At 39.5% G+C, this 16433-nt stretch overlaps 1 protein-coding gene across 1 annotated transcript in view; it reads left to right on the plus strand.

Annotated features, from left to right (window-relative positions):
- The first annotated feature begins 13939 nt into the window (after positions 1-13939).
- LOC311288700 (thyrotropin-releasing hormone-degrading ectoenzyme-like) overlaps positions 13940-16433 on the plus strand; it is a 137794-nt gene continuing 135300 nt past the window's right edge. Inside the window, exon 1 of the mRNA XM_084406227.1 lies at positions 13940-14966. Coding sequence (XP_084262353.1) covers positions 14278-14966 — 689 coding nt within the window. The 5' untranslated portion in view covers positions 13940-14277. The remainder of the gene's footprint in view (positions 14967-16433) is intronic.

The following is a 16433-nucleotide window of genomic DNA, read 5'->3' on the forward strand; positions in this document are numbered from 1 at the left end:
TTCTGAAGGCGAAAGGGGGTCAAACACAGTATTAGTATGGTGTTCCTAATAATCCTTTAGGTGAGTGTATGTTGAATTAAATAACTTTCTTTTTGATGTTTTTCTCATTTAACACAATAATGACTTTAAATGATCTTTTGGGGGTAATTTCCCATCCAAATTTGATGTACGATTAATTAGATTAATTAATCTGCAAATCATGTAATTGATTAGATTAAATATTTTAACCACTTGACAGCCAAAATAAATATATATACTGAAATACATTGTAGTCTATTCATTGTCAAGTCTACATATGGTCTGTCTCTTAAAACTTTGTGAGATAATATAGAATTATAATGATACAATACTTTTATGCACAAAAACAGGTAGCAAACACTAATAATGGGTAAAACTTTAGTTACATGCAACTTTTTTCTAACAATACTTATCAGTACTGAATATAAATACACTTACATATTAAACATTTCCCTCAGCTGTCATCCTGGGTGTGAAGTACAAAGTAACCAGAACGGATATTTGTAATCCCAAATGTGGCTTCAAACACGTAGAGGCTGATCTCTCTTATCAGGTCAAAGCTAATGTTGTGTCACTTGCTGGTCTACTACAGTATATCTGCTCCGGCTCAAGGGCGAGACACTCTGAGACACTCCAGATCTTCATCCTGCAGTGATAGAGAAGAGCACATACATACAAATGTGGAGATTAGCAGCTGTGTTCACTGAGCGCTGGAGGGTTTATCTATTATCTGTTTCCTTTGGACCCCTGCACTTCGCTGCTCACTGGGGAAAATCCAGAGTGACTCGAACACACACGGAGAAAAGCTTCGGTGAACCGCTCGAGAGTTTTTGCCTTCGAGGTTCCACAGGTTTGTGTGGGGAGTCTCTGAATCAGGCCGTGACCCAGATGACATGGAAAAGCTGCATATAGTTTCATATACTTGGAAATGTAAAGCAACCGACGGCGTGACATCAGTGGATCGATTTGACTATTAAAATGATTATATGTCTGGGAAATCCTCCAGTCGGCCGGGGAGAATTTATGCGAGCGAGTCCCACACAGCGCCTGGAGATATGCAGATTCAATTTGAAAACACACATATAAAATGAGTTCAAGAGATTTAATGAGAACCAGCTCCCAATAAAACAAACATGAAGAAAGAAAGAGAAAAAAAAACAGCAAGGAGAAAGAAGAGGAATAGATGGAGGCCACAGGCACATAAAATAAGCTTGGAGAAGTTAAACGTGACAAAGGTGCAAGCCTATTTTCTCTGAGATGAACTGCAGGGGATTCTGTGTTTTGGTGTCCGAGGTCAACGGGGACGAATATCACGAAAGTGTTTAGTTTGTGTCACAGAGACGATAACAGGTTTGCTCAGGCACTGCAGACACATTGTTTTGCTCCTTCAGTTTGACTGTTGACCTTGAGTTTCCTGCATCAGACCCAAAGGGAGACGATTAGCATGAACAGGTTTAAGTTTTAGATGTTTTCAGCACATTCACAACCTCACGTTGTTTACTGAGGCTAAACAAAGACATTAAAAGCTTCAAATGAGCTTTAAGGTATTTTACAGCCGGAACAAAATGAAAAAGTTTCCTTTTTATTTGCATTTGATATTAATAAGCGTCATTTATTGAAGATCTGATGATAAAGAGAATTAGATCTGTCAATCAATCATAACATAAAGTTCACCCTCAGTTGTTGGGCTTTATTGTCTGTATATTGAACTGGTTCCTTTCATCTAGACATTTTTCTGTTGGATCTTGGTGTCTTGTTAACAGACTAAGCCACCGAAGGAGTCTTGGTGGAGGTTATCAAGCATTGGATTGCTTCCATGTTTTTTATTTGTATCGGTCAGTCCAAGCTTACATCAGCACAAACTCAAATCTCTTCCCCAAACTCAATAACTCATCACAATCCTGGCCAGTGATAGAAGCCCCAGGCGCTTCAGTTTCCCATGTTTCAGCTGCTCAAAATGTTTCTGGCCTCGTCTCTTCCTGACCAGACTGTCAGAATTTAAATTGCTCAGCACATTTTTCCATACGCCAATCTGAGAATCAAAAATCAGCCTTGATTATTGCAATAAAAGCATCTAGATGCTGTTGTGTGTATCAAAATTTATTTTTTTCTTCAAAATGCACAATTTGTGTTATTACATGTAATCATTATGTGATATGACGTAAGCTTTAATGGAACCCCGAACTCTGATGATAAAAAATAAACATTCAATAGTGTATAAAAATCTTACATTAGCCAAGTCATTAATCATCCTGTTTATGCATTGCAGTAACATTTTCAAAGTGCCCAGTCCATGTTGGCAAATATTTTAGTGTACTGAGTAAATGCTTTAGAATATTTTCTGTGTACATATTTAAAAATTTACATTTAAAAAATAATGATTGAGTATCTGCATTTGTTTAAGTGAATTTTTGAGTAAATATATCAAAATTAATTGCAATTAAAAATGATATATTAAATCAGCAGTTTTGCATTCTTATTTACAATATATTGTATTATAAATAGAAGTTGTATTATTTATAGCAGCGTTATATTGGCCATCAAAGACTCTGCTCTCTACATATCAGCATGTGACATGGAAATCTGCATCAGTTTGTCAGTATATAAAAATATGAATCTCTGCAGTGTTAACTGCTTCTCTATTTAAAGTCAATGTCATTTTTCAGCAGATAAAACATTAACAGGACGCTTCTTTTAGCTCAGTGTACTTATCTAAAATGATCTTTCCATCTGGATTCAAAGGTTTCTTCTCTATTATTTAATCATACAGCTCTAAAAGCAGAAGAGCACATGTAACACTCCATTCCACCACGTTATAAACCTCTTCCACCAAACACTGTGGAAATGGGCCTGTGGGTGTCTTGGGCATCGTACTGGCGTTTGTAAGTCAATCTTGGAAGGATATAATGGCATGAGGTTTCATGTAGACATGGTGGGAAGGAAGCCATTTGAATCTGTTGACAGTGTCTCGCTGTATTTTCATGATGTTTGGAGAATAATGAAGCTCAGGAGCGAGCGGGGAGGGATTTGAAAGAAACACATTTGCGTAGGACCGGTGGCGGAGGCTTTGTGCTTTGACTTGATGTGGCACATTAAGATGGCACACAGTGTATGAAGCTCTATGGGCATCTTATTGTCAGAGGCAGAACTGCTTTTGAAATTCATGGAAAAATTCATGCATAATTTAACAATTCTCATTTCTGTACACATGCATGTCATGTCTCTGAAATGGCTATTTCGAGAGTTTTTTGCTCATTTTTATCAATGGTTGTGTTACATTAATATATCTTGCAGTTTTCTGAGCTGGATCTGCCTGTTAAATGATATGATGTGAAACTGAAGAAAGATTTGTGGAAGGAATTATTATCTGAGACTGAAACATCTCTCGTGTTTGAGAAAAGATAGGTTGAGTCTTTTTGTTGTCAACTCATATTAAAGTCGGCATGAAACGGAAGTTGCGATAGTCTTTTCTTTCCAAGCTAGAAAAACTGTAGGGCGGGACATTTGTCCATCGGAAATTGATTGGATCATTGATTGGATTTATATTAAACTGCTGATGTCTTACAAGCTTTTAAGATGTGATATACTACTTTTGCTTTAGTCCCTATCACTAAAAAGAGACCTGAATCCAAATTCAGACCCAATGTCAGTGTGAATGCAAAGAGAAATGGATTCTTTTTCATTCCTTTCACCTTCTGGTCCACATAAAGCAGTCTAAGGTTTAAAGATAATGAAAGTTAAGGTTTGGAAAACTAGATTCCAATGCCACAGTATAATTTTGTGACTCACATGCACACTGTTGCAGCTTTCTATCTCTGTATCTGTCTGTGATAATCTCTGCTTCTTGTAACATTATAATTTCACCAAAATGTTTCCTATCACCATCCAAACTCTCAGGAACAGATGGACCTCTGTATCAGTGTTTGGGGGCGTCTGGGCGGCCCTCTGAGTGACAGCGCCTCCCCAGCAGCCTGGTAAACCATAGGGAACAAGCAAAGGCTTATAATTACAGTGTATCCTCCAGTCCTAATAGCAACTGCTTATATTTAATTACATACTGTCATCGGCCCGAACAGAGCTGAGAGTGCAGAACGCTGCTGTTGCCTTGACAACCAGTGGAGAAAATCAAGGTAATTAATCAGCGGAGAGAATGACGGGAAAATACTCAGCCCAAACAATTTACGGATCATCCCTGTTTGATGCGACTCTATGGGAGTTTGGTAAAACAAAACTTTTGTTTTGCATATATCACTTGGGTTCTTGCACAGAAATGGATGGAAGCATTTTGGACGTTGTTGGATAATCAATATTAATTTTGCTCGTTAAGTGTAAAGGACATTTGAACCTATAAAGTTTTATGGCTCATTTAATGAGAATGAGCTGAAATGACTTTGTGAGGGGCTGGAGACAAGAGATTGTGCAAGATTCTGGTCCACATAATAATCCAACACCTGGGACAATGTGCTCTTTTCAAAGTTTCTCCATTAACAGTGTTGAGTCAGTGTGAACAGTGTGAAAGACCCTTTTCTCATCATTTCCCTCATGTGACGCTCAGCGGGACCATGTAAATCATCATCCCATCAAACCTGTGCGAATCACATCTGGATGTCAGTCTGAAAAACAGTAGGACTCAAAGCCTTTGGAGACCAAACGATTGTTCATTTTCAGCCTGTCTGGCTGCTTTATTTCTAAGCGTAGTTTGATCCAGGGAAATCATGAGAGTTTGTCAAGATGACGAGATAAAAGCTGATGAATGGACAATAAATCATCAGACTGTCACGAGGAACCGCGCTTGCACTGTAAAAGAAGAGTCGAGCGTCTCTGGAGCGACTCAGGCCTGAATTTAAAGTGTCGCAAAGCACTTAACACCACTAAAGTCACAATGATTCATCATTTCCTCTTTTTAAAACAGGATTAAGATATTTACGATCAAGTTTGCTGATAATAGAAATGTCTATCATCCTCTATTATAATGAGCTGAGACCATGGATCAAGTATCAAGTGTTTATTGAATCTTCAGCTCAATGTGACTCTATGGGTCTTATTTTAACGATCTAAGCGCATGGTCTAACGCATACGCGTAAGTGCACTTAGGGTGAAGTGCACAATGGTCGGCGCGCCCAGCGCATGGTCTAAAAGGGTTGTCCCTATTCTCTTAATGAGTAATGGCCGTAACGTGCAATAAACCAATCAGAGTCTCATCTACCATTCCCTTTAATATCCAGCTGCGCTCGCGCCATGGCGGATTCGCTATTTACATGGCAGAATTTGCAAGCGGAAAGACTGAACGCTTCTCCAGAGAGGAAACGGATCTGCTCTTGCGCGAGGTTAAAGCGCACCATCAACGGGACAAGACGGATTCTACCATATCTTTATGTTCACAATAATAATCTTTTACATTGTAATCCTTTTATTTTTAATATTTGGCATGTTTGCATGCTGCTGCTGTACACCCTGTGTGTGTAATAAGCAGAGCGTACGCGCATTGTGGACCCGCCTATAGGCGCACATTACTAATGCGCTCTTTAAATAACTAACAAATACTGCACCATTGACTTTAGACCAGGTTTTTGTTGGTCAATGGCGCAGTCTATTTCAGTTGCCTCAAAATAGCAACATGCCAACAATGCACCTGAACACATTTGCGTTTTCAGACCAGCACACCCATGGGTGCACAAATGGGTGCAAATGCATTTACAATGTGGCGCAGGACGTGAAAATGATAACTGCGTCGGGCTTTTTTTTATTTTTATAATGGGAGTAAAGTTTACAAGGGTAATATAATGCTTTGTAGTTAAATGCTTTTATATGGACAAGAGTAGTTTTTTTTTGTTCACAAAGTTTTCTTGCAAACCTATCATTTACAGAAATGAAACTTTATTTTAAGGTCAAACTAAACCAAGATCCATTATTTAAATGTCTTGGCATTATGATGAATAATGGTAGAGCTCAGAATAAATCACCTATAACTGTAAAAATATAAAACTTTTCCATTTACAATGATCCATCATTCACAGCTAGATGTTGTTTAAACTTTTCAACTCTGAATTAAAATGCTGCATTATTTGTTTCCTCATAATATCGCTGTATTTCTCACGGTTGCTGGAGTTGTGTGAGTGTTCACTACAGGGACTCGTGTGTCAGTTCTCAGCAGTTTGAGCAGTTCACTTGATAACAGGCTGCAGATCGATGAATTCTGAGTTAATAGATGAACTTATTGCCCTGGACACAGACGCGGCAAATGCATTTGTTTGGACGAGGCTCTTTAGTGTTGCCTTATAACCAATGGGAGACCCGAGGGCTTCTGGGTAACGTTAGCTGCCATTAACATTCGGATACAGAAACAGCTTCTCCATCCTCAGGCATATTTCTCTCCACCGTTCTATCACTGCTAAAAGCTTTTCATTTAAAGCAACTTTATCAAATGTATTTACATTGCAAGGGTAAAACATTGGACACCGTTATTATGTAAGAACATTTCAGCACATTCATATCTCTGGAAACATCTCTAAATCAGATGCACCTCAATCTACTGATGAACAAAAGCATTTGCATCAGCCTCACAGTCAGGTTGTATCATAGTGGAGGGTAAAAATACCAATTCCCTGCTGTCTTACTGTGCCATACTTACTGCTTATACGATATCATATCCAACTGACGTATGAATTATGAATGAGTGTCAGATGTGTGTGTGACTGAAAGTGCTGACGGATGAATTCTAGACTGATGAGAAAAATCATCACCTCCCTGTACAGAATCAACTTCCCTCTAGCAAAACACTCACAGTTACATTACAGTTTTCAGGATGTGTGTTATTCTGTCCATCAAAATTGACAATTCTTATTTTTATAATGCAGTATTTATTATAAATATATAATTTAAATATAAATTTCTAATTTATTCGTGCACATCATTATTTGTTTTTTAATTCATGTGCCTAATCTTTAATCAAAATAAGTTTCCTTCCTTCTTGCAGGACAAAATCAAATCCCGCCCTAATTTTTTTCTTTAGGGAAGCCGCTTCAACGTCGACATTCGCCACAATAGGAAAGATAAGACTATCGCAACTTGAAACGGCGACTTTAAAGGAATAGTTCACTTGTCAAATGAAAATTCTGTCATCATTTACTCACCCTCAAGTTGTTTCAAACCTGTATGAATTTCTTTCTTCTGCTGAACACAAAAGAAGATATTTTGAAGAATGTCGGTAACCAGACAGTAATGGGACCCATTTGACTTCCATAGTAGGAAAAACAAAAACTAAGGAAGTCAATGGGGTCCATCAACTGTTTGGTTACCGGCATACTTTAAAATATTCTTTTGAAACAACTTGAGTAAACTATTTTTAAGTAAACTATTCCTTTAAGGCCAGAAATAAGCACTACACAAGTTATTGTGTTGGTAACAAACCTCCATACTCAAGAGCGCGGTAGAGTTCCCTTCAGACATCTTCACATTCACAGTTGTTTGTTAAATTTCAAAAGGAATCCACACATAGGAATTTCATGTGAGAGTAAAAGTTATCCCCATGCAGGTTTAACAACGTGTCCAAGTTCACATTGGATTTGAAAGCTGCTTGAAAGTGACTTCTGTGTGCGCTGTGCTTCACACATCAATACACAATACTGACAATTAACCTTTTTTGCCTGTGAAATGTTACTGAGATTTTGCCAATGTGACCGCATGCTATAAACATGACAACAATTACTTACCTTTAACTAACTTCAGCAAGATTCAAATCAAACTGTTGCTCCACCATGACAGCAAGTTCCTGAAAAAGAAAAGAAACCATTGAACAAATACCCGCTACAGCACCTCTTGTGGCAAGGATGATATGGCAATGTGTACTTACCGACAGTTTTACTCTTGCACCTTTAAACAGCTACAGTTTGTCTCCAGTGCTGTAGTCAAGCAGGTGTGTGTGAGGTAGGATTCTCAAGGACTCTGCAGGTGGGCTCATCCATTGCCTGAAACAGAACAGCTGTTTAAGCTTGTAGAAATTTCACTGGACAAGGACATCTGCCTGAGCACTGAGATGATGAATAACTGCACATTTTCACAGGTTTCTCTTCACCAGATTGCTTGGATAAGGGACACTGCACTTCAACAGACCAGATCTTGAGACTTATTTCAAAAGTTTTTGAAGCTCTATATCCAGAGGGCTCAGCTATACTGAATTTGACACACTGATATTGTGAGAGAACAATAAAGGATGTCCCAACACATTAATTGGTAATATCAGGTCCTGCAAACTGACACTTGTGATGAAATCAGTCAGGTTATCCACTTTCATTGGCTTTCATTGCCAAATGCTTCATGGTGTAATATTTTTTATCCTCTTCCTCTGCATGGAGTCATTTTTGCAGCATTAGAATCACACAACAGAATTGCAAAAATAATGGTTTCCAATAAGTATTTTAACATCAAGTTGTCAAGCATATTTCGTCGTCTAAAACTGTGTTGTGCATCTGTCCATTGTTGATTGTGAGATCTATGTGCCGAGTCACACCTTCCCTCAAGGACGTTTTACTGACATTCTTTATTCAATTCGCTCCTCATCCCTCCTCATCTTGTGTTGTATGTTGTCATTCAACATGAGGCTCACGGTTCACACACATTTTCACATCATGACACAGGCTTTTGTGTTCAGATGGCACATTGAAATTGCTTATTTTTCTCTTTAAATGCACCTCCATTTTCATTTGATCCAAAGATTTCACAATCATTCTAGGACGTTCCATCATTATTTCATGAGAATTGGTTTTAAATTCCATAGGGGTAAAGGGGCGAAGAGAATCTTGATCGGATGGAATCTAAATGCATTTCCTGCCCAGTCTAGTTTAGAGAATTTCAATTGTGAATAAAATCATTTGAACTAGAAGCCCCGGTTTTATTTTTCATTTTATCCTCATCATCTTTCCACCTGGTCTTCTCTCTCCTGGCTCCTTCAAGGGTGTCTTCACACGCTTACCGCTGTCTTCTCGCTGTGCTGTTTAACCAGCCATGCCAACGGCTGCAAATTGAGGGTGTTATTTGGTGTTTGGAGCCGTCACTGCGTTCAAAGAGCCGCCGCTGGTCTTCCTTTATGAAACAATGACAGATGTACTGAGAGGAATGAGTGGCGGAAAAGATGGAGGTTTATAAAGGCAGAAGTGTTCACACTATAAATACATTTATAGACAAGACAAAGTACAGGAAGTACAACAGGGATTCACTTACACTACACTACACTAAAAATAATGCAAAAAAGTTTGTTTCCAGAAGAAAATATCATCACTGTCCAGCTTAAGTAAGCTCAGTGATTTTTCATTTTTGTTTAAAAAAAAAGTTAGTAATTTAGTTCATTTATATATATATTCAGTTCTCCTCTGGCCAATGAACGAACAGTGTATGATTATAATTCAGGCAGCATTACAGGTCAGAAGTTAGATCGGTTTGGAACAATCAGAATATTATCCAGTTCCATCTGGTTGAAGATCGGAGTCACGCCGGTATGGAGACGGGTTTAAAGGACAAGTTCGGTATTTTACAGTTAAAGCCCTGTTTACAGATCGTTTCTGATGAAATAGAACGGTTAAGATTAAAATTTGGACACATGCTGCTGGGCCGAGAATTTTCGGTTTCTTTCGCTTTCCCCCCCCCCACCTCCACAATGGCTGCATAGGTGCACTGGAACAATCCTTCCTAAAACGCATTAAACTTTCGTTTACAAAGACGTGAAACTCACCGAGCGGTCAGGGGTGTTTTGCTCACACAAAAATCGCTGCAAAAGATGCTTTCCAATAGGTTTTATCGTAGTTTTTGTCCAACTCCATTGACTTGTATTGGATGTGCTGTGAGGTACGGTATTACTCCGCCGCCGGAAACTGGACTGGAGTGTCTATTATTCAAGCTCTCAACGGAAGAATGTACGGGTGTGAGGCGTTTGGAAAAATAGGTCCACAGTTTTACAACGAATGGTAGAACTCCTGTTGGAAAGCATCTTTTGCAGCGATTTTTGTGCGAGCATATCAGTGAACACCCCTGACCACTCGGTGAGTTTCACGTCTTTGTAAACGAAAGTTTAATGCGTTTTAGGAAGGATTGTTCCAGTGCACCTATGCAGCCATTGTGGAGGTGGGGGGGAAAGCGAAAGAAACCGAAAATTCTCGGGCCAGCAGCATGTGTCCAAATTTGAATCTTAACCGTTCTATTTCATCAGAAATTATCTGTAAACAGGGCTTTAAGTGTAAAATACCGAACTTGTCCTTTAAGGATCAGTGCCGATGGCTGTCATGTCATTGAGGCCTTACAGGGGAGAGTCTAGTTGACACAATCTCTGCTGACACTTCAGGGATGCGTTGTGGTTGTGTCTAGGTGCAGGTCCTCCATCTGGTCTGGATATGGCCCGGATCCGGCTGATTACATTGTGGTCGTGTCTAGGCACAGGTCCACCATCTGATCTGGATACGGCCTGGATCCAGCTGATTACATTAAACCTCAGAATAACCAGAAAGACTAACATTAGCGTAGATGCCATTCTCCATTATAGGAAGTGTTCCCAGTTCCGGCTGATTAATTTATGCAGCCTAATGTGCAGCTATTACTTTGCATGATAGAACATCTTTCCAAAGACTGACAGGGTGTTGTAGAATGAAATGCTGCTGATGCTCCTGTCCAAGATGAAGGTCCCACAAACAAGGAATCACAATACTAATTTCTTGCTAGAAATATAGTCAAAAAATGGTAAAATGGTAAAATGGTAAAATGGTAAAATGGGGGGGACTGATGTACACAAACGCAACTTTCAGGCCCTATTTTTGTTCTTCAGCTCAACTGTCACAGACCTGCACACACAGCATAGTGGCGAATGAAAAATCTATGCTTCCTTCAAAAAATGATCAGATGAGAATATATCAGCTGACGAGACATGACACGATCATTTGGATTCGGGCGTGACGTTGCCTTCCTACCTCCATATGCTGCTTGCAGAGGCTCAACCTACAGCAGCTTTTATACGCGAGTCAAATATTGTAGAGTGCAGTGACTGGATCTAAGTGTGTGTTCACAGCATGTCGTTATTAACATAATTATGCTGCCTTCAAGTGCACCTGGGAAATTCGTACTTCGGAGTCAGGCATTCGTGACATTTCACGCATTCAAGATACATAACAGTCAATACATAAGTTGAGTGATTATCTTTACACTTGACATTAGCAGTTCTGGAGATCACATCTTTAAAATGATTAAATACAGCATGTAAAATAAAATAACTTGATCTCTATATATAAAGTACTGTATAGATATATTACATGATACTATATACAGTATAGATAATTGTTCTGCAATATGCAACAACATTTTACTGCTGAAGTCACTGCCATTTTGAGTATTTCTTCATGCGGTCAGGTGGTACAAGTTGTATCTCTGTAACTGAAGTCCACTGGAGGACTTGGAGGACAATCACGTTGCAAAGGTCACGCTGGACGTAGTGGTCTCCTCCATCTGCCTAAGGTCTTCATTTGTGTACTCCGGTTCAGAAGGGCGAAAAACTCCATCTCATTTTCTCCTCCAACTTCAAAATCGTCCGACATTGTTTTACCTTTTTTGTTAAAGGGCTTTTGTATTAGTCTTCGCATGTTCGCTTTGTAAACAATGGGGCGGTACTTCCGTCTACGTCCAGCGTGACCTTCCCAACGTGATTACGTAATGCCTGGCGCGTCGCAGACCAGCACAAGACGAACAATTGTGGTTAAAAAGTATATACATGTTTATTTTATTTAAAAAATGACCTATCATTTCGCTAGATAAGACCCTATTCCTCAGCTGGGATCGTACAGAGCCCTTTGAAGCACTTCAAAGCCCTTTGAAACTTGGACTTCAACAATTTGGTTACAGTTGAAGTCCATTGTGTGGAGAAAAATCCTGAAATGTTTTCCTCAAAAAAAGTAATTTATTTTCCACTGAAGAAAGAAAGACATCAACATCCTGGATGGCATTGGGGTGAGGAAATTATGAGGAAATTTTCATTTTGAGGTGAACTAATCCTTTAAAACCTCACGTACAGCTCATATAATTGCTCATATAAAGCTCATATAACAGCTCATTTGTTGGTAAGATAGAGAATGTTTATCTAATGTGTTTTAAAATCAAGAAAACCATATAGGCAGACACACAGTCGTTACAGAATTTTAATCTAAACTGAATTTGACACAGTGATATTTACAGCTGAGAGAAAAATAGAGAAATATTCCATAACTTTATCATGACATTATTGGTAATATCAGGTCCTGGAGAGTTATTGAGTCATTCAGGTTATCCTCTACCATTGGTTTTGATTGGAAAATACTAATGTTACTTGTGGACTGTAGGGGGCGATGTGTCTCTGCTCTGCTTATATAGTTATTTCCACACAAATCTCCTTTTTTCTTTTCTTTTTTTATCTTTGTATGAGTCGTTCCTCTTCATCTTTCTCCTCTGAAATGACCCTCTATGTGCCGGCAGTCACAGCTGCCCTCAAGGACGTTTTACTTACATTTTTTATTCAATTAGCCACTCATCACAGTCCCTCTAGACTGATGTTTTCATTCAACATGAGGCTCACAGTTCAGTTTCACATCATGACACAGGCTTTTGTGTTCAGATGGCACATTGAAATTGCTTATTGTTCTCTTTAAATGCACCTCCATTTTCATTTGATCCAAAGATTTCACAATCATTCTAGGACGTTCCATCATTATTTCATGAGAATTGGTTTTAAATTCCGTAGGGGCGAAGAGGATCAAAAGCATTTCCTGCCCAGTCAAGTTTGGAGAATTTCAAATGTGAATAAAATAATTTGAACTAGAAGGTCCAGTTCTATTTTTCACTTTATCATCTTTCCACCTGGTCTTCTCTCCTGGCTCCTTCAAGGGTGTCTTCACACGCTCACCGCTGTCTTCTCGCTGTGCTGTTTAACCAGCCATGCCAACGGCTTCAAATTGAGGGTGTTATTTGGTGTTTGGAGCCGTCACTGCGTTCAAAGAGCCGCCGCTGGTCTTCCTTTATGAAACAATGACAGATGTACTGAGAGGAATGAGTGGCGGAAAAGATGGAGGGGAGATGTGAAGGTGGAGTTAAGGTCATTAATGAAATCTTTTGAGGATACTGCATGCACAGGTAGAAAACCAAATAAATGCTGTTTTACTTCCAATGTGTTCAACCATTTGGGACATAGAATTTAAGAAAACCCTGCTGGAAAACAATAATTATTTATTATTTTTACTGCACTAGTGGTGCAGAAATTACACCCCGCAGGAAACTGATTTGATGGTCTTGCTTGATTCAGCACCATGGACAGCAGCTTTCAGTTTACAGTTGCCGCGCCCATTGTGAATATGTTTCATTATTTGGGTTTATAAAACTGAAACCTTACCCAGCTACACAGACACTGAAATATCACACTACTGCACAAAACTAAACTGCTTCATTTTACTGATTACACATAGAGTATACTCAGAAGGAAGACTCTCATTTGACTGCCCACACAACCTCAATACAGTTCATTGAATGAATAATCACACCTCCATTTCACGCTTTTGTTGTGAAAGTACACAACAGACATGCTCTAATGTATTTGTGCGATGTGTAATAAACACTGTTGAAAATACTGCCATAGCGCTGCTGTAAAAGTTTGACATGTACATGTCTCAAATGCGTGTCTCAAATTTTCATTTAATTTATGTTCAGTGTCAATGTCTGTTTAATATTCATGCAACTCAGCAATTTTAAATGTGTGAAAGAGGAGAGAGTAACATCAGCCTGTCTGAATATTTCAATGTTTAATTAAATGTGGTTTAACTGAACATTAGATGGAGAGAGAGAGAGAGAGAGAGAGAGAGAGAGAGAGAGAGAGAGAGAGCACAGCCCACTGGCTGAAAGAGAGGGTGATGCACCAGAGAGCGAGAGAAACGGGGACGATGATGATGATGGAGGCAGGAGAAATGAACAGAGAGAAGAGAGTTTCACAACACTGATCAGAAAGCAGGTGCTGGACCTTCATCCACATCAGACTGAAGTCAGAGGAGAAATGGATGTGCGAAAGGACTCGATGAGCTCCAGCATCTGACCGGACGAACTTCTGATTCCCAGAAATCTAGTCTCGAGATCATCGATCCGCAGTTATTCTGCGTTCTGCGTGTTTCGCGGGATATTCTCCTCATTTCGCGCCTTTAAATCTGAAGCTGCACCGCATGAACTGAGGCTGATGATGAATATAAAACACATCAGGTTCCTCATATAATGGGGATCGAGGACGCGAGCATGAGGAACGGACGGGCTCTGTCCGATCAGTGGGCCGACAGCGTGGTGGTCCGGCCCCGGACGACCGAACAGCACATCACTGTTCACAAGAGGCTGGTGTTGGGGTTCGCCATCTCCATCCTCACCCTCATCATCGTCACGGCCATCGCCATCACGCTGAGCGTCAGCTTCGAGAGATGCGCCGCGGAGAGCAGCGGGGCTCTGGCCGCGAACGGCTCCAGCAACAGTAAGTGGAAACAGTCCCGGGACGGGAACATCAGTCACAGAGACACAGAGGAGGGCCAGCAGCCATGGAGAAATCTGCGCTTACCGGCCACCCTGCGCCCGCGACACTACGACCTCCGATTGTCCGTGAACATGGAGAACTTCAGCTTCTCCGGCGAGGTGAACATCGAGTTTGAATGCGTCAACTCCACGAAGTTGATCGTGCTGCACACGGACCGGCTGGAGGTGGAGAAAGTGCTGGTGTTTTCGGACAGTAAGAAAGCGGGCGTCATGAGGATCCAGCGCCGCTTCCACTATCAGCCCAAGCAGGTGTTTGTGATCGCGCTGCACAGAGAGATGAAGCCCCTCAGAACATACAAGATCAACATCACCTTTCACGCGCACATCGAGCACGAGCTCTTGGGCTTCTTCCGCAGCTCGTACGCGCTGAATGGAGAAAGAAGGTAAAAGAGGTTCAGTGTCCGTCTCAAAAAAGTATCTCATTATGATAATCAGGTGCTGATATAATGTCCTGCTGTTGCCATGGGAACTACTGATACTGATACTGATACTTATGCGCAACTTAAACCAAGCCGTGTTTTGGCTGAATTAACTGCTTCAAAATACAAAGATAATATTGCAGTTAATGTTAGGCTAAATCACAATAAATTAATATGGGATCTCATTCAAATAAGAATCTCACTATCATGTTTTAATTCCAAGTTACCCAAGTTTTACAGCAGTAACAATGATAACTGTATTGTTATTTTACCAAAAAACTATGCTTACCATGATTGGTTTTGTAGGAGGTAAAGAGAGTTTAAACAACTTGTTTAATTCTTTAAAAGTAATTTAGTATACGTATATAATATGTTTTACTATAGTAACATTAACCATAGTTGCTATTTTATTTAGGCTGTATTTTATTTTATATGTATGTTCATTTATTAGCAGTTTATTTATTTTGTGATGATTATTTATTCTAATGCTTGTCATGCATTGTCATAGATGAGTGCCAGTAAAAATGTGGTGACATGAGGTGACATGTTTAACAATCACAAACATCAAGATAGATGCATGTCCCAAGAAAAACAAAACATAATCTCTGAATCTTCATCCATAAAATTAACAGCTTTAAAGGGATAGTTCACCCAAAAATGAAAATCTTGTCATCATTTACTTATGCGCAGTTAAGATGAGCATCACCCTCAAGTTGCTCCAAACCTGTATGAGTTTAGAGTCACACAGTTAGATTTACATCAAAAATAACCATAAGAAATAAACTATTTATGCAGTTACTACCATTATGCATTAATTTATAAACAGTATATTGATATAAATCAATATATAAACAGATAATACATCAATATAATATAAACATATTAGACAATTCAGGTGTTCAGTTCATATGTGCTTCTGTTTAAACGACAACCCATTTTTATGTTTGAAAATCGTCATATCAGTAGTTAAAAACTGTTTAAGATGCACAGTTGATTAACAGAAGCTCATATATGTGTGTTGACTGTAGTTTTACAGCCTCATATTCACAAAATATCAACTTCTTGCTCATGTTTTCTGGCTTCTGACTCTTTGTCCTCTGAGGGCAAAAATGGCTCATGTCTGAATCTTTGCCGCAGGTTGTCCTGTATTTGAGACATGTTTAAGCCTTGTTTTACCCTGAAGGGTTCGCTTTCATGGACACACTTCATAACCCTTCTGTCTGTCCACCAGTTTCCTCCTTGTCTTTTCAATAACGGCTGAACCTTCTGCTTCCTTTCAGCTGTAAACACAGCATGTTAAAGGCTCAGGGCGATTCTTTCTTTTACTTAAACTTTATTGTGAGGTCTTGATATCGTAATATCCATTGAAGAGCACCTTCGAGATACATTCAGTATATGTTGATGTTGTTCAGCTCCACAGGCTGTGAAGAT

Source organism: Rutilus rutilus (assembly GCF_951802725.1).
Source record: "Rutilus rutilus genome assembly, chromosome: 4".
NCBI lineage: Eukaryota > Metazoa > Chordata > Actinopteri > Cypriniformes > Leuciscidae > Rutilus > Rutilus rutilus.